General features: G+C 38.5%; 1 protein-coding gene across 1 annotated transcript; it reads left to right on the forward strand.

Annotated features, from left to right (window-relative positions):
- Positions 1-235: 235 nt before the first annotated feature.
- ISCA2 (iron-sulfur cluster assembly 2) lies at positions 236-13,532 on the forward strand. The gene is made up of 4 exons (XM_007441385.4): positions 236-363; positions 2,668-2,833; positions 5,391-5,506; positions 6,129-13,532. Exons 1-4 carry the CDS (start codon positions 305-307, stop codon positions 6,301-6,303), a joined length of 516 nt encoding a protein of 171 aa, XP_007441447.2. The 5' UTR covers positions 236-304; the 3' UTR covers positions 6,304-13,532.
- Positions 13,533-18,190: the final 4,658 nt, after the last annotated feature.

Consider the following 18,190-nt stretch of genomic DNA (forward strand, 5'->3'; position numbering starts at 1 on the left):
CAGTTACCCGAATTATTAGGGGGAAACAAAGCAAAAGCAAAGACCATCTTCGCTGAATTAGCGGATACTTTTGGAAACAAACTCCAGTTTTAACGTCATAAAATGGCATTTCCCAACTACTTCCGCCCTACTTTCCTTGCCTTCACTTCGGACCACGTGACTCCACCTCCAACTTCATCTCCCTCCCCCACAGTCTTCAATCCTAGCGAAGCCGCCTCTTCAGTTCCGCGGACCAATTGGCGTTTGGCGTGACGAAGCTTTATGATACGTTTCCGCCAATAGCGACACGAAAGAATTGATCAAGATGGCGGCACTAGCGGCGCTCGGTTGTTTTAGGGTGCTGAGGACTTGCGGGCGGAGCAGGTGGGATTTTTCTTTGTGTGAGGGGTTGATGTGTTAACTACAGTACTCCCTCCATCCTTGGTGAGATGGTCAGGGGGGAGAAGGGTTATTTTGTTTTTCAATATTTCACATCAGAAAGGCAGTTTTTCCGGTTCGTGAGTAATAACAACGCGTTCTTTAGCAGTCAAGGGGCAGCCCTAGGAAAGGCTTGGGCATTTTTGCCCCTGCTTGTGAACCCCAATGGTCTGGCTTTTCACTTCACAACTATACCTTGGGGGCGGGGGGGGGGTACCTCAGACATAGAAATACTCTTGTTGCTTAACAGAAGCAATAGATGTAAGATCTGTAAAGATTTAGCTCTTTAGTTACGTCTTCCTGAAGACCCAAGCTTTTATAGTGCAATATGTATGTTTTGCTGTGTACAAAATTTGATTAAGCAAAGTGTTTTATAGCGTTCCAAGCACTGTATTGTTTAGAACACTGTTCTGGTATTAATTATAGTGTGGGGAAATGTAGATGCTATAAGACATGAAAGATATCAAGAAACCAGTTCTCCTAACCTTTACACAAAAGTATTAACTCAATTACAGTTAATTCCTTCTTTTGCATAGTTTGGTACTGCTAATTCAATCCCTTGAAAAGTTACTTCTTTGTTAAGTTAACAAAGCCACATGCAACATTGTTAGATAGTTCCCTTTTACAGTTTTTTTTTTAAATTAAACAATGCAGTCATTCATAGATTTGTACTATTCAGCACAATGTTGCATTTTCTCTGGCTATCTAAATTTTTTGGAGTACCAGAAATTTGCTTCCATTGCGTCTAGTAAAGTTCATTCCCAGATTTGTGTGTTTCAAATCTGTTTCTATGCTTGTTGGTTTTTAAAACAAAGTGAAATCAATGGCAGTCCTTTTAGTGGCAAAGTTCTAGACAAAGTACAGTACAAATCTTAAATCTGTGGCTGAAAGGATTGACTCTCAGGAAGTCTATACACTAAGCTGTAATAACATTACTTCACAGAGAGCATGTATCATGTTTTGAAACAGCGAACAGTGCAGGGAAGCACAAAAAAGATGTTAAGAAAAATGGAAAAGCAGCAGATAAAACTAAGCATTCTTTTGTACTATTAACCTATAGATTTCACTGTCTGAAGATTATATTGAGGCCAAGAGTTCAAGCAAGGTTCATGGATATGGATTATCACAGCAGCACAGTAGAAGAAATAATTGTAGATTGTAGTTTGGTTTTTGATGTACCTGAGGTTGTCCAGTGAGAGGGAAATAAAGATAAAAATAACCACTGCTCATTTCAATCAATAGTATATTTCTCTCTCTAATGTTTATAGGCATCCGCTTCTTTATTTCAGGAAAACCATTAAAATTGTGATGAAATTATTATAAGCAACAGTTTGTCCTATCACAGATATTGTTACAATAAATTTCCTAACTGTTGAAAAAAATACAGCTATGACTTCTCCTGAGTTTACTTACAAAGCAAATAAGCTCACCAATACTTAGCTAGAAAAAGCCTTCTCTATGGAATGAACATAAGAAGAAGAACTCAGAAGGAAATGGATAAAATGAATTCACCCCTAGATTACACAGTCCTTTGATAACTTGTTCCCAAACCTAGTGATGTTTAATTTCTGCTTGAACATCATATCATTGAACAGAGCCAGTTAAGATTTAAAAAATGTACTCAGAGTACAGTAGTTTTCCCAGCTTCTCAGCAGTTATTTCCTCTTGCCTAATGTGAAAGGATCCTTACCTCAACTCCTTCTCCCTTTCCTATTAAATAGATGGCTAGCAAACAAGGGGTTTGTGTCATTTGCTTTCCTTCCTACCTTCTTTCTGACACAGGTTTGCCGAAGACATGCAAACCCGCACAATCTGACAGCATTTCTTAGGTCATCCAAGGAAGGAATTTATTTGCATCTGAACAGTGGAAATGGCAAATGTCATGATGCCAACCACATGACTTATGCACTTGCATCTCATGTCAGGATGCAAGTATAAAAGGCTGGGGTTTGCATCACAATGAATGTTTCATCATTTTTTATCATCAGAATTTTTATCAGATGTCTGTGCATCAAAACAGTGACAGTGTCAATAATGCTTTTTAAGGGTCCACAACTTTAGTACTTCAGACCGTGGTTCCAGAAATTCTAGTCTCTGTTTGCTAGCTGACCCTGAGGTTTCAAGCTTCTTGTTTGTATTTGTCTTATCTCCTTTCTTCATGATTTTTGTGCTGTCCTCAATTTTTGTATCGCCAGTCTATTTTTTTTTTTTGTCTAATAAGGACATTCCATTCTTATCTTTTCCATGCAGCTGTTCTCTTGCTATCTGGCATCTAATGAAAAGTCCATTCTGTGCCATGCAAAACAGAGTTTATATGCCAAGGATAAGAATACAGTGGATAGCATCCTCTGCCTCTGGAGACACCCAAAGTTATTCTAGTGACGGGCAGATTTATCTCAGTGAGAGCTGTGTGAAGGTATGACTCCCTGGAAGTCCCCAGACCCTATGTAGTCATTACATGCCTCCAGAAATGCAGTACGGATTGCTGTTTGCTGTGCCCATGTGGCACACTGTTTTTGAATCTGTCACAGAGAAATGTATGTGTAAACTAAATGTATGTTTGACTCAGTCCAAAGGGTACAAATTAGAGGTATATGATATTTGGATATGAAAACAGTAGGGATTCTTTGGATTTTTGCATAAGTATCTCTCCTTTGCTGCTTAATAGAGTAATGCCTTTTCTGAGGCTGCAGAGACTCAGGAAAATAATGTGTTTAGGTTAACTGGAGTACTTATTTTTCTGAGCTGCATGGCTACCAAACCCCCCGCCCCCGCCCCAGACACGGTTCCACAAGGAGCAGCCAGCAGGTATATTAGGGGTGTCTAAGCCACATCCAAAGCATTCTTGCCCACTTTGCGTCTAAATACTGCATACCTTAAGTGTGAATTATTTTCCTGCATCTTCATAACCTGTTCACATTATGGAGATGTTATTGGCTAATAATATGCCTAGCATTGATAATAGAGAACTAGGATTTTGGTGGAGGGTGTGGGAATGTTGTATTTCAGGAACCATTTTGTGATACAAAGCCATCCTGTTCTACTTTGGATGCTGAATGGAATGCACTGTGCAAAATATCCACAGTCTAAACTATATATGTAACTGTGTATGTAATTATATGAAACTATGTGTAATTATGTGTAACTAGGGTAACTATGTGTGTAATTGTGCAATTTGTAGGATAATTACAATCTCCAATGACACAGGTTTCAAAACCTTTGTTTTAGCAGAGGCTAAGAAAAATAAAGTTAAATATAGTACTGCATGCTTAAGACTAAATAAGAATCTTGTTACAAATCAAATAATAATTTGAGGAAGTATAGCTTTCAAAGTTGGCTAGTTTGGTATAAGACTACAGTAATACCTCTGTTCACGAACGCTTCCGTTCACGAACAATTCGGTTTGTGAACAGCAGCGTTCACAAAATTTTGCTTCCGTTCGCGAACTCCGCATCAGGTGACGAACACAACCCGCGGCCATCTTCCCTGCTCTGACATGTGGTCGTGGCTTCCTCTAGGCGAGATTGCGGTCACAGACAGACACTTGCTGTGAAGCTTTTTGGTGTGCTTTTTAGCACATACAGTACATCCAGCATGGCTCCAAAGAAAGTGCAGAGCAAGCATGGTGGTAAAAAGAAAGTGCAGAGTGGTAATGAAGGTGACAAGAACGTGCAGAACGGTAATGAAGGTGACAAAAATGTGCAGAGCAATAATGAAGGTAACAAGTAAGTGCAGAGCAAGAATGGTAAGAAGAAGGTTTTGAAGAAAATAACCATTGAATTGAAGAGGGAAATTGTAGAGGACCATAAGGAGGAGCTGGCCACCGAGAACTTGCTGAACTCCAGAGTGAGCAGTAGAAGGCACTTGTTGAGGAGCATTCCACTGAGGAAGAGGAAGACAGGGAGGAGGTTAGCAGTGATGTGATAAAATCCATTATGGAAAAATGGAATGAGTGCCAGGATTTCTTTGAGAAGCACCACCCCAACATAACTGTAACGAACAGAGTGTTGAATCTGATGAACAATAACCCTCATTTCCGGAGGGTTATGCAGCACAGGAAAAAACAAGTGACATTAGACAGATTTTTCGCCAAAACTGAGCCTGCAGCTAAGAGACAAAGAAGAGAGGAAACCCCTGAAGGAGATCTCCCCGATGTCTTTATGGAGGGGGACTCTCCCTCCAAACAATAACCACCTCCCCACCCACCTTCCTGTCCTCCATGCCAGAAGTCGCCTCAAGCAAGGTTAGTTTTCTCTGTTCATACTGTAGTGTACTGTACTTTGTTTCATATTTTTGTGGTTAAAAAAAAAAAAACATATGGTTCAGAACGGATTAACCTTATTTACATTGAACCTTATGGGAAAATTTGATTCGGTTGGCGACCAAAATCGGTTGGCGACCACGTTCGTAGAGGTCAGAACGGATTAACCTTATTTACATTGAACCTTATGGGGAAATTTGGTTCAGTTCGTGACCAATTTGGTTCGCGATCAGAGTCGTGGAACGAATTACGTTCGTGAACTGAGGTACCACTGTAGATGTTTATTGCACGGTATAAATATAAGCTGTAAACTTCTTTTGGTGTGTTCTCTCAAAGTGCCTTGACATATGTGAATAATCTACAATAATCCTCATTCACCTTGTCCTGATTGCTTTAACTACCGTAAGGGTTTGATTCAGCTGATAAAACAGAGGGAAAAGTTAGGCTTGTTTTTAGTTAGAGCCAACAAAGGATTAGCCAAGTTGATCCTGAGATTTGTTACTACAGTATACTTTCACTTACTGGATAAGGCACACAGCACGTGTGGCAAAAAAAATATGCTGCCAGTCTGATTGGTGTAATTTCACTATCCATTCTGTACCTGGACTCTGTTTTTGTGCTCACCATTGCTTTGAAGCCATTAATAGTTCAATGTAAAATGCAAATGAGTAATAAACATTGTTCACAAGAGTTTGTCCTTCTGTATTGACAGAGGCTGTTGGAGATTGCAGAAGAGTCTGAGTTTCTCAGGCTGCAGGTAGAAGGAGGTGGCTGTTCAGGTTTCCAGTACAAATTTTCCTTGGATACAGTTGTCAATTCTGATGACAGGTGAGGGCATAGATTACACTGTGTGTGACAGATGAGAGAATTATAGAACTGTGGACAAAGAAGGATGGTGGCTGAATGACAATTCCATTGCCCCAAAATTCCTATGTTACTGTTTTCTACTGTTGGACATATAAATATCATTTCCAAGGTTTATAACATCAGATATTTAGTTATAATGGTGTGAGTATTGAACCTGGATCTCCCAGAGCCAAATCCCTACCCAACCATGGAACCATTGGGTGACTTTGGGCCAATCATTCTCTCTCAGCCTAGCATACTTCACAGGGTGGTTCTGTGTGGATAAAATTGGGTGGAGGAGACTCCATCTAAGTTGTTTTGAGCTCTCTGAAAAAAGACAGGTTATAAATGCCTTTATATTATTATAAAAGATTTATTTCTGAATGTACATCTTGTTTTCCCTCTCATCTAGAGACTCAAAGCAATTAATAAATTAAAAAGACTGCAAAAACATAAATCGTAAAATTTAGGTGATCGTACAAGATTCGTAAAAGATTTCCAGCCTCTTCCTGAAAGATTTGTTTATACATGAACTGGAGACAAAGCTAGATGTATCTTGGATTTGTGCAGATACCATGACATGTTGTCTGTGCTCCTTTTCCAGAGTTTTTGAGCAAGGCGGTGCCAGAGTGGTTGTGGACTTGGACAGCCTAAGCTTTGTGAAAGGTGCAATGGTGGACTTCAACCAGGAGCTAATTCGCAGCTCATTCCAAGTAGTGAACAATCCACAGGCAGAACAAGGTTGTTCTTGTGGGTCATCTTTCTCAGTTAAGCTCTGATCAAACTACTCCATGTGGACAGAAGGATGAAGAAAAGTTCCTTTTGTTGTTGTTGTTGCCTATTCTTCAGTTGGGCTGAATAGCTGGTTTAGTCTGTTGTACTGTATGATGAAAGAAACTACCTTAGCCAAGAATCAATCAAGAACTGATTTATCCAAGACTGAGTGTGAAGTGAATTAATCCGATTTGGTGACTGTGAGTCTCCAAGTCTTTGCTTTACAGGAAGGATGGTGAGGGCAGATCTGGGCAATCAGCCTCTGCTGTGATGTTGTGTACTATTTATTTACTAAAATATTTTCTGATTTTTAATTTTAAAATCTTGCAGTTGTTTACAGTGCTATATAATGAGGTTGTATGAACGTGGTTTGCATAGCCAAGGAATGTTTCTATATGAGGCTGAACTAAGGCTAAGCATCCCTTTTCTCACAGATGGATACCATGCTACAGTGTGTAATAAAAAATTACTTTCCATGGAAAAAGACAACCTCCCTAAATTGTCTTTAGGGTTCTTAAAAGAACAGTAACATAAAAACAATCCCTGAACTATCTAATATATAGTGGTTAAAGCTGAAGTCTCCTCCCAGCAGTAGAGCATACTGAGTGACTTTGAGCCATTATTTTCTCTTGGTCTACTGGGGTTTTGTTGTGGAGGTAAAATAAGGGAACACTTCTGTATATGATACCTTGAGATCACAGAGGAGAAGTGGTATAAAAATCTAAAGCCTTGGAAACAGGGCTGCCCCTGTTATAAATGATGGACAGGAACTGGAATAAATTAATGCATATTTTGTTATTCAGTTTGTCTTTTCCTGGGTTTATCCATGGGTAAAAATTCCTTCAGTTGCCCATGATACTGCTTGAATTTCTGGTTGTAAGTGGACATATAGGAAACTCCCACTTGGATGTATCCTAAATACAATCACCATACAAGCCGTCAACGTCAAAAATCTTTTGTCAGTAATACAATAATAAATAGGCATGCCTGCATGGAGAGCTTTGATGAAGGGACAGGAGAGGTTGTCTGTATAATATAGTTTACTCCAACTCTTGTATAATAATATACTCTGCATGCATCCCTCCCTATCCCCCCGAAGCTATCTGTCTGTTTGACTGATTTATAGCCTGGTTTTATTAGGAGAATTGAGCAATAGCATGTAGGTGCTTGTTGTAGAGCTCTGAAAGATGGGGGAATTGTGTTGCCTGATCTCATTCTGAGACATCCCTTCTGTTGATTTTCTCTGGAGGAGCCTTCTTGTAACACAGGCCAGCTCCTTTTTGCTATGTGTTTCCCACCTCAAAACCAGCTTGGTGTAGTGGGTAAGGCACCAGGCTAGAAACCCGGAGACCATGAATTCTAGTCCCTTAGACACGAAGCCTGCTGGGTAACCTTGGGCCACTCACACCCTCTGAGCCCTAAGAAGCAGGGCAATGGCAAGCCACTTCTGAAATCTTGCCAAGAAAACTGCAGGGACTTGTCCAGGCAGTCACCAGGAGCCAACACTGACTCAAAGGCGCGTGTGTGCACGCGCGCATACACACACCTCAAAACAGCAGGAAACAAATTTGTCACTAGCTGCTCAAGGGGCTTGGAGCTGCACCTGTTTCAGAATACTCAGTTATATTTATAGTTGTTCTTTTGCTTCTTAGTTCATTTTTTTCAGCTTGCAGAAAGCAGGCATCATTATGCAAATTGTATATTGTATGGTAAATTTTCTGATACATCTCTCCAAATAATTTAATGAAGGCATTTAATACTTACTTGAAACATATAATCTCTTTTAAGGAAATGGAGGGTTTTTAAAAGCACTGAAGGGGGGAGAATCTGGAGAGAAATTTGATCTGCCTGGCTTCCATAGAGAATTTGAGAAGGATGCTGCTGACTCCTTTTCCTGAAGGGTTTGGGGATATGTTAATTTCCCACAGTCAGGGAATATTAAATGAACCAGAGTTTGATTTACATAAGGTCCCTCATATATTTCTACAAGAGCATGGAGGAGGGTATTTTACTCCTCAGTGCTCTGGCACATTGTCATAGGAGATCCAGATCTACGTGTTACTCACTCAAATTGTAGCATTGCCTCACTAGAGGGCAGCCTTACCCTTTGCAATGCAAATGGACAAAGCATTCAGAAAATGTACTATACAGTAATTGGTTTTCTACCTGAAAAGTAGTAGAGAAATGTTGCTTTGTTTAGAAAATCTCTTAACCAGGAACATCTCAAACACTTGTTCATCTATTGCAACATGGAAAAGTCTTGTCTGGTGACTGCTTAAAAAGTCACTGTGGTATCCCAAAATACATGCAGTATAGGGTTAACATTACCACATGTGTTAAATGCCAGAAAAGTAACCTGGTGGCAAATTATGAGTGTTATTATCAAAAGAGCACTAATGGAGTTTTTTAAAAAAAGGAAAGCTGAAAACAAACTGTTTTAACATTCCCAAATTATCTACGTGCAGTAAAGGGTTGTTTTTGTTCTAATGGCACACTCTTAAATATTTGAGACTATTCCATTTGTCAAGTGAAAAGAAAAACATGGGCAGGATAACATTTAAATTATATTGAAAATCCATGATTTTAACTAAATTTGGTGAGCTATTGTGTTCTCAATATGTGGAAAACAGGCATCTGATATCAACTTTACAGCTATGCTTTTTCAATGCGGATATAGACTGATGCAGGTGAATACACTGGAGATGGGTGGAAAGCAATAGATCTAATAGAACCTGCAGCAGACCTCCAAAAGGTTATGACTCTTGGGGTAATTAGAAGTGGATTCATGTTTGAAAAGACTATTGTTTAACTCAGTTACCTAACAAATTGAGTTCTGAATATGTTCAGAGATTCCCTAATCTTCATTTCTAGATAAACATATTTTGCATTTGGTTCTGGATAAGAGGGTCATGAAATATTTTACACGTATACACACACACTCACACACATATATACACACTTCTTTGCTGTATACTGTAATCTGTGAAAATCATATGCCCATTTTATAATTTAAATACACTTCAGTAAAAGAGATGTGTCTGCAATCTTCACGCTGTAAAAGGGTAGTGACCCTGAGGAATAGATTTTCAAGTTGTGACTGTAGAATATTTTCAGGTTGGTTTTGGTTCAAGTATTATTCAGGTTTAAAGACACTATTACTTATTCTGGCATAATGATCTCTTTGATTTAAAAATATCTTAACCCCCTCAGTGCCCTGTATGTCCAAAGAAACAATAGATTGTGTCTGTTCCTGCTGCTATATTCAATGTAGAGTTGAGCAGCACAGAGCAAAAGCAAGTTATTTTCTGTGGTCTAAATAAGGCGAGCAGAAGATAAATCTGAATCTGAGAATAAATTTGTCAGCAATTTACAGTAGATTGGCAAGGATTTCTAAATCCCAAGTGTGCAGCAGCAAGAAAATTACTTCCCACTACCTCTAAATATCCTGATGAAGTAAACACAGCTTGAGATAACTAGGAGTGTAGGGCATTGAATTCTCTTCGGTTTCTCTATATATTCCTGGGCTCAGAATTCTTGAATTTTAATTGTGTGGCTGGGTTCATCCATCATGCCATAAACCAAGAGTGGGCATTTTTGTGGCTGAGAGCTATACTTCATATTTTGCAGGACATAATTTTTGAGGCATTTGAACACCCTAACAGGTGGGGGAATGATGCAAACCTAGTGGTGCAATATGTACATGGGTGTGACCAGGATTATCAATGTTTTTCCTTGGCTTTTAGGAACTTAGGGTAATTTTTTAAAAAACTTTTGCAAAGTACTATGCAAAGTTATTATACCTATTTTAGGACATATGCTACAGTTTTAATGTGTTTCCCACTCAAAATAGCAGGAAACAAGGGGCAGAGGAGCTAAAATGAGGTTCAGGGGCTATAGTTTGCCCTGTCCTACCATCTAATATGCTTACAAATATAAGGACAATATGCTGAGCCAAAACCAAGTAAGCCACAAGATGACTTAGTGTAATGTGTGAGACCTATCTATGGCTGTATCCTCCTTCCATTTAACCAGTTACTGGTTAAATGACTCCTTGACAATAGCAATTTCCTCCCTTGTCTGCATGATATTGCCCCATTTCATCTCCAGTCCGCAAGTGAGACTATATTAAACTCTTTTCTCCCTTATTCCAACATCTTCTGAGGACATCTTCAAGGTATGTAAAATCTGTTACTCTTCTCTATCCATTACCTTGGAAACAAAGTCAGATGACCAGTGGGGGAAGTGATGCTGGTTGGGTGTTTCAGGCAGGTGGGACCATATCCCGACCCCTCTGGCCCCCAGTCAGCCTCTTCATCCAGCATTTTGCTATTCTCTCCTTAAAGAGGTGGATCCAGTGGCATGTGTAATGTCAGAAAAACTACAGAGAAATTACTATAGTTAACAGGATTCAAGCATGATTTGGAGACCTTTCTTAATTAATTAATTAATATAAACCAGTTGGAGCAGGGGTTCCTGCTTTGTCAGTTATACTCTTGATTTGTGCAATGGTGGTAGAGCATACACTACAGTCTTATTTATCCGCTTGAGCTGGACACAACTTTGCATGTGAAATATGAAGAAAATATAAAATAGTATTTTTGAGTATTTTTGCTAAGAAGACTAGACGTGTCCATGTAGTCACTAGGATTCTAGCTGGACTTGAAGGAGACTTTGGTACTTTTAAAATGTAAAAAATTGTGTCATTAGATAACTGGATTGGTGCAAAAATGCTAGGATGTTCTAGCTTACTATGGTCTTTCCCAATTTTGTGAAGGCTGAAATAGCAGGCAGTGAAATGATGGGGAAGGGAAAGAAATCCTAAGTGCACTCTCCCAAGAACTGCTGCTATCAGCTCAGCTGTTTTTGTCATTCTTTTTTCAAAACACTGAATTAAACTTGTGCTATGACAGAAGGGGGTGTAAGGGGAGGTGTGTACAAAACAGCCAAAAAAGAAAAGGCAGAGCTTGAAGCCAGATCATCCCATTCTTCCTCTGGTGCTGTGATTGGTGAATGTTTTTCCAAATAACTCATGATGTTCTGAAGATGGAAGGCAGCAAAGCAAGAAGATTAAACTGATCTCTTTGCCCATCACAAATGGTACCTGCAAAAAATGAGAGCAACCCAATTCAGTGGTGACTCAGAACAGATGAAACAGGATATGTGTTCCCTTTTTCATCTTATTTACACTAACAGCAGAATGATGTCTATGGACACCATGCATTTCCAGAGAGCCTCACTAATGTATCCCCCATCCTTCCAATGTCTATTCCTTATTTTTTTTCTGGGGATCATTTGCCTTGAGTTTTTAGAAAGAACTGAAAGATGAGAAAGAGGAGCAGGCTCCAGATCCACCTTGAAATACTTGCTAAGCAACTTCTGTGGCAGCCATCCATGAAACCTTCCTTACCTACCTGCCCCCTGCTGTTTCACTGCCCTATCCACTTTTTCTAAAAAAAAAAAAAAAAAGTGACTCTGTCCTCTTGCCCCAAAGATGAGGAGGTGGGGAGGACATTATATATGATGTACTCTTGGCCCAAAAGCTAGCTTACCCTTGCTTTAGGCATTCAATCAGAAGTGATGGAAATTTGTGCTTTTTATAGAATGAATGGTAATATAGGGTCTGTGAGATTCCATATACGAACTGCTGTTGGGGTTCAGCTGAAGGAGTATGTTTAACTGGGGTAGTTTAAATAGATTCATGGGAGGACTCACAGTGAAGTTCTTCAAGGGTAATGTTTTGGAGTATTTATGTGTTCTGTTTCAAATTAAATAAATTTCAGAATATTTTAAAGTAAAATAGCATCACAATAAAGCTGAGTTATTATAAGATTGAAAGGGGCAATTCTGGAATCAATTCTAACCCCATGCTGGGCAGAACACCCATGAGAGATAACTGTCTAGCCTATGCTTGAATGCATCCAGTGAAGGGAAATCCAAAATCCCTCTGGACGATTGGTTGCACTAAATGCTCTTACTGTTTATTTTCCTAATATTCATTTGGGATCAGCCTTCTTGTCACTTAAAACCATTGTTTCATATCATACCCTCTGGGAGACAGAGAACAGACCTTGCACCTTCTTTTTCATAGGGATTTGAAGTGTGTTTCTCTTCTCAAGGCTAAACATTCCCAGTTCTTTCAATTTCTATTCTTATAGCTTATCTTCTAATTCTCAATTATCTTTATTTCCTCTGAGCCTGTTCTGATTTCTCTGAATCCTTAAAATGTGGTGCTCAGAATTGGTCACAGTAATGAGGTTGGCGGAATAAAATGAAAGTACCACTTCTCTTGGTTTGACAATTATATTTCTGTTGATGCAGGCTACAACTGCATTTGCATTTTTTGCATCCTCATCACACTGTTGATCCATTCAGTTGATAATCAATTACTATTCTAAGATTCTTTTCACATGTAGTATTGCCAAATCAAGCATTCTCCATTAATCTGAGTTATGTTTTCTAAGTGAAAAAGTTGCATTCATTATTTCAATCACCAGCATAAAACAAGATGCAGTGCAATAAAAATACACTAATTTAGTGTTCTCAAATGCAAATAAAATATAATACAATACCAAATTATTAACATAATCTATAAAACTAAGGCTAATAAAAACACATAAAATTATGTGTGCATGTATGTATGTGTAAAAATGTTAACTATTGCTTAACCTGCAAAAAATAGCAATATAAATGTGGATTATATCTAGTATCTCTGTTAATTTTAATGTTATTTTTCTGTTATTTTTAGCTCATTTCGCTAATGTAGCAAGATTGTTTTGAATTTTACTTCTGTCTTCTAAGGTATTAGCTGTCCTACCCAACTTTGTGTCATGTGCAGATTTGAGAAGCATTCCCTTCATTCCTTCACTTCATCCAAATCATTAATAAAATGTTGAAGAGTTCCAGGCCCAGTTCTGAACTTTGTAGACCTTACTCAATATTTCACTTCATGTCAATGAGCACTCTTTGAGTATGATTTTCAGTTCAACTATATATCAATAGTAATTACAAGCTTAACTAGCTTCCTAGTCAGAATTTCATTGAATCATGGAATTATAGAGTTGAAAGGGACACAAGGATTATCTAGTCCAATCTGCTATAATGTGCAATAAAACTAAACTTTCATAAGATCTGACTGTCCAGTCTCTTGTTAAAAATCTCCAGAGATGGAAAACACAAAACCTCCATAGACAGACTATTTTTCTGTAGTACAGAATTTACTGTCAAGAAGTTTTTCCTTATATTTAAATAAAATCTAGGTAGCTGTAATTTATAATTATTTCTGGTCCTAGTTTCTGTTTCATGAAAAATAGTTCTTAGCCATCTTCCTGTAACTTCCCTGTGTATATCTGAACTGATACCATGTATCCCCAAAGTTTTTCCTTCAGAATAAATATCCCAAGTTCCTTCAGCCTATCCTCATATGGCATGTCAAATCCCTATCATCTTCATTGCCCTCCCCTAAACTATAACATGTTGATATCTTTCTGGAAATATGCCCAGAATAACACATAGTATTACACATATAGTCTCAATGCTTAGTAGAGAAGAATAATGACTTCATGTGTCTCTGGTATTATGCTGCTTCTGATGCAGCCCAAAACTGAGTTAGCCCTTCTAGCAGCTGTCTCACACTGCTGACTCATGTTCAGCTGTTTCTCAATGATCATCCTCAGGTCCATCTCAGATGTCATGTTTTCAAGCCATGAATTTCCCATCTTGTATGTGTGTCATATTTTTTCTCCCTACCTTACATTTAACAAGAACATACTGTTCCTTTCAACCCAGTCTTTCAACCTGTCTAGAATAAATTGCAATCTTGTTCTGTCATCCTGGATGTTGCTGTGACTTCCAAATGTTGTTGCATCCACAAATTTGATAAGCAGTCCACCAATTCTATCATCTAGGTAATTAGTAAAAATGTTGAGTACTGTGGAACTCCACTAGTTACTGCTGTCCAACTTGAGGAATGCTGACACTCTGAGTGTGATCAGTCAGCCTATTGTGAAGCCACCTTACTGTAGTACCATTCAAGCCACACTTTAACAGTTACTCAATAAGGATGTCATGTAGAACTTTGTAAAAAGCTTTGCTGATATCAAAGTAGATTGTATCAGCATTTTCCTTGTCCTCTAGAGTAGTTACCTTGTCAAGGAAAGACACATGATTTGTCTCACCTTATTTATTTTTGACAAAACCATTTTGGCGCTTAACAATCACAGCATTCTCTTCAAGATGCTTACAAATGGTCTGTTGTAGTACCTTCTGTAACATTTCTAGTGATCGATGGTAGACTCACTGCTAAGTAATTACTGGAATCTGCTGTTTTCCTTTCTTGAAGAGAAGGGATTTCATTTGCTCTCTGGCCCTCTGGCACCTCCCCTGGTCTCTAGGACTCTTCTGATATAATTTACAGAGGACCTGACAGCCCTTCAGGCAGTTCCTTCTGTATTCTAGGGTATATTTCATCAGGGCTTGAGGTCTTTGAAGAATTCAATTAGCTAGGACTTTCTTTACTACTTCCTTACTAATCTGCACCCTTCCTTGTTATGTTTATTCCTAGTCTGTGCTATTCAAATCACAATTTCCTTTGGATGTAAAAAGGAGAGACAAAATAGGAGTTAGGTTTCTTTGCCTTTTTTTTTTTTTTTTTGGTAATCTGTTAAGATTTATCCATTCAAAGTAAACAGTGACCCCTCTGCCTTTGTTGTCATTTTCTTGCTATTAACATATTTGAAGAAACCATTTTTGCTGAATTTTGCCTCTCCAGCTAGCCTTACCTCATTTTCTGCCTTTGCCTTCCTGATCTCCTTCTTACATTTCTGGGCTAAAGCTATAGGCTTCTTTGATCATAAACCCATCCTTCTATTTCTAATAAACATTCTTCTTTAGTCTCAGCTCCTTTGTGAACTGCCTTTTCAACCACATCAATGTCTTGAGATGTCTCCTGGTTTTCTTCCTCAGTAGTGTGTTTGAGACTGTGCTATCCTTAATTACTTTTTCCAGAAGTCCCATCTAGCTAGAATACCTGTGCTGTTAAAGTTTTCTTCCCATTGTATCTTCCTTACTATTTCTTTTACTTTATTAAAATTGACCTTCTAAAATCCATGCTTTATATTTGATTTTTTTTTAAAAAAAACAAACTACTGTATTTTAAAATCAAGAATTCTAACAATGTGTGGTCACCTGTACCCAAAGTTCCATATTAAAGTGCTTTAATATCTTCAATCAGCTACTCCCTGTTAGTAAGGATCAAATCCAAGGTAGCAGGTCCTCCAATGCCCTTTTGAAAGAGAACACAATCATCAATATGAGGTACTTTGTCAAATGCTTTCCTGATGCCAAGATTTATTATAGCTACACCATGCCCATAATCTACTAAAAATCAAAAACAGATAAGATTAATCTGGCAAGACCTGCTCTTAAGAAATCCATGCTGACATCTAATAATTATCATACCGTTTTCATGATGCTTACAGATCAGTCTCTATATGGTCTGCTCCAGTATGTTCTCTGGTACTGATGCCAGTCTGCCCAATCTATTTATCTAAATCCTTTTTTTCAAGATGGCAGCATCATTTGCCCCTTCACCAAAATTTCTCATAGATAGAATTTCAGCCAGACCATCAGCAAGTTCTATGCTGGAACAGATAATTTGGACATTTAAACTTGTTCGAAGTAAGAAGGTATTCTCTGATCATTCTTTTTTATAAGTCTCAAGCTTCAATCCAGCCCCTCCATCCTGCCATGCAGCTGTGTGATGAAACACATACTTTGTTATTGGGTTGTTGGAAAATATCAAGTCAAGTTGAGAAGATCTGTCTTTCCTTTCGTACCAGTTAAGCTTTTGCTGTCCATAGGGGAGCCACTATTTTCCTTTCATTTGGAACATATCTAAATAAGCCCCTTTTCTTCTTAGCATCCTTTGCCAATATCAGGTCATTCTCAGCTTTTCAGTTCCTGACACCAACGGTACAAATACAGGTTAGCTGCATGAACTCTTCCTGGGAAACCAATCTCTCTACCCACCTAGGTATGTGTATGTGTCATTTTTTCTTCTTAGATCTGCTAAGCTAAAGTCTTCTTGGTCAGTGTAGTGTTTGATCTCATCCAGGAATTTATAACAATAAGATGTTGTGATGGTTCAGATATAGTTTCTGCTTTATTTAAATTGCATTAAATGTGGCCTTTTTATACAGGCCCCCATCGCTTGTTTTAGGGTAGCTTATTTTTAATGATAAAAGAGTTCCTAGTTTTTGTAGCCTATCAGTATTTTGACTCTTGTCCCTGTTTGCCTAATCAGGTCTCATTTACCTTTGACATCCTTTAGAGGAATAGAATGGGCCATTACAGTTGCCTTGGAAACAGTGAGATTAAATGCACATTGCCATAGCAACCTACCATGATCCTCAGTTTCTATCTGTTAGAATCATTTCTTCAAAAGGGGGGTTGGGTGAGAACAGAGCTTATACTGCAAAAGACACAAGTATGTTTTAGACATGGTACAAACACAAATGAGTTGTAGTTTCTGCTTTGATGTCAATGGTTGCTTCAATGGCACAATATTCAGCATATTTCACCCTTTCCTGAAAAACAACTGTCTGGATTGACTTCATTGGCAATTCTTTCTGACTCAAGTGTTATCATAACCACCAATTCCTCCTCAGTGGATACCTTTAATTTAATCTCTATAGTGGATGCTTCTGAGAGTGCACCAAAGGGCTGTTGTATAGAGGTTATTTTGCTTCTGTGAGAGGGAAAGGGAGGAAGAAATAAAATTGTAGGAGTAGTAACTCTACTTTCTTATAATGCATAGAGACAATCATCTTGAGAACTTTCACGGTAGTATTATACCATGATCTTGGTCGTACATGTGTACAAATTGCTGGCAATTTATTTAAGAACAGCTACAGTCAAAGAGGTATTTTAAAGTACACAGACAGAGATCTTATCAAGAGAGTGGTTTATGGGTAGAGTAGGAGAAAGCACAGTAACCATAAGTTTGGGTTTGGATCCTGATTCAGTGGCTTGGAAAATTATCTCTTCCAACATAGACTGAACTGAGGGCTGAAGATTTGGGTTAAAAGTCCATTCCAAGATAAGATTCAGCCCTCCACTGAGTAGCATGGGCAAAATACAAATGGTCATAACTTTTTCTTTATATTTTTCAGTAGAAAGGAATGGGATATGCAAGACCAATAAGCCATTCTGAGGGAACAGACTACTTAAATTCAGAGTAATTAGTATGGGTTTAATTAGTGGCTTTGGAGTCAGGCCCCTTTAGATTCATTTTTCCTTTTCTTTTTGAAAATGGCCTGTATTTATTCCTAGACAGAATACCTCTTGTGGCCACTGTGACTCCTATTGCGAGGATAAATCTTACCAAATTTAAAATAGGGACTTCTCATATTACCTTCTTACAGAAAAGTTGCTATATTTGCAAGCACAGTTTGCCTTTATGTAGTGCTGGAAATCCTTCAAGAAGCTTCTTGTGTTAGTCTGGATCTTTCTGTATGGCACTTATTTCTCCTTATACAGTGAGCTTGTACTCATTATGTGGGCTGGGTCTAAATCAAATACCTTCACCTAAGAATATAAGCTGCATGCTGACCCAACAAAGACTAATTTAGGGGCTTTTCCCATTCACATTTAACCAAGAGACAAACATGACCCAGCAACATATTTTTTTCTGCCTTATCCCCATGATTTTGTCATCTCATCCCCAGTCCATGAATGAGACAGCTTTAAGTATTCTGTGGGCACACCCAGACCACTAGTTTATCAGTCTATAAGCCGGTTTGGTGGCTAAAGCATCAGGCTAGAAACTGGAAGATCGTGAGTTCTAGTCCTGCCTTAGGCATGAAACTAGCTGGGTGACCTTGGGCCAGTCACTTT

Source organism: Python bivittatus, unplaced genomic scaffold (assembly GCF_059951505.1).
Source record: "Python bivittatus isolate LINGU-HERP-01145 unplaced genomic scaffold, Pbiv_v1 ctg000480_np1212, whole genome shotgun sequence".
NCBI classification, from domain to species: domain Eukaryota; kingdom Metazoa; phylum Chordata; class Lepidosauria; order Squamata; family Pythonidae; genus Python; species Python bivittatus.

Bases quoted from the DNA above. Each gene is read 5' to 3' on its own strand.
- ISCA2 (XM_007441385.4), top strand. From the start codon at position 305: ATGGCGGCACTAGCGGCGCTCGGTTGTTTTAGGGTGCTGAGGACTTGC. The intron at 364-2,667 runs GTGGGATTTTTC...TTTTCCATGCAG, and splicing joins AGGACTTGCGGGCGGAGCAG to CTGTTCTCTTGCTATCTGGC. The intron at 2,834-5,390 runs GTATGACTCCCT...CTGTATTGACAG, and splicing joins TCAGTGAGAGCTGTGTGAAG to AGGCTGTTGGAGATTGCAGA.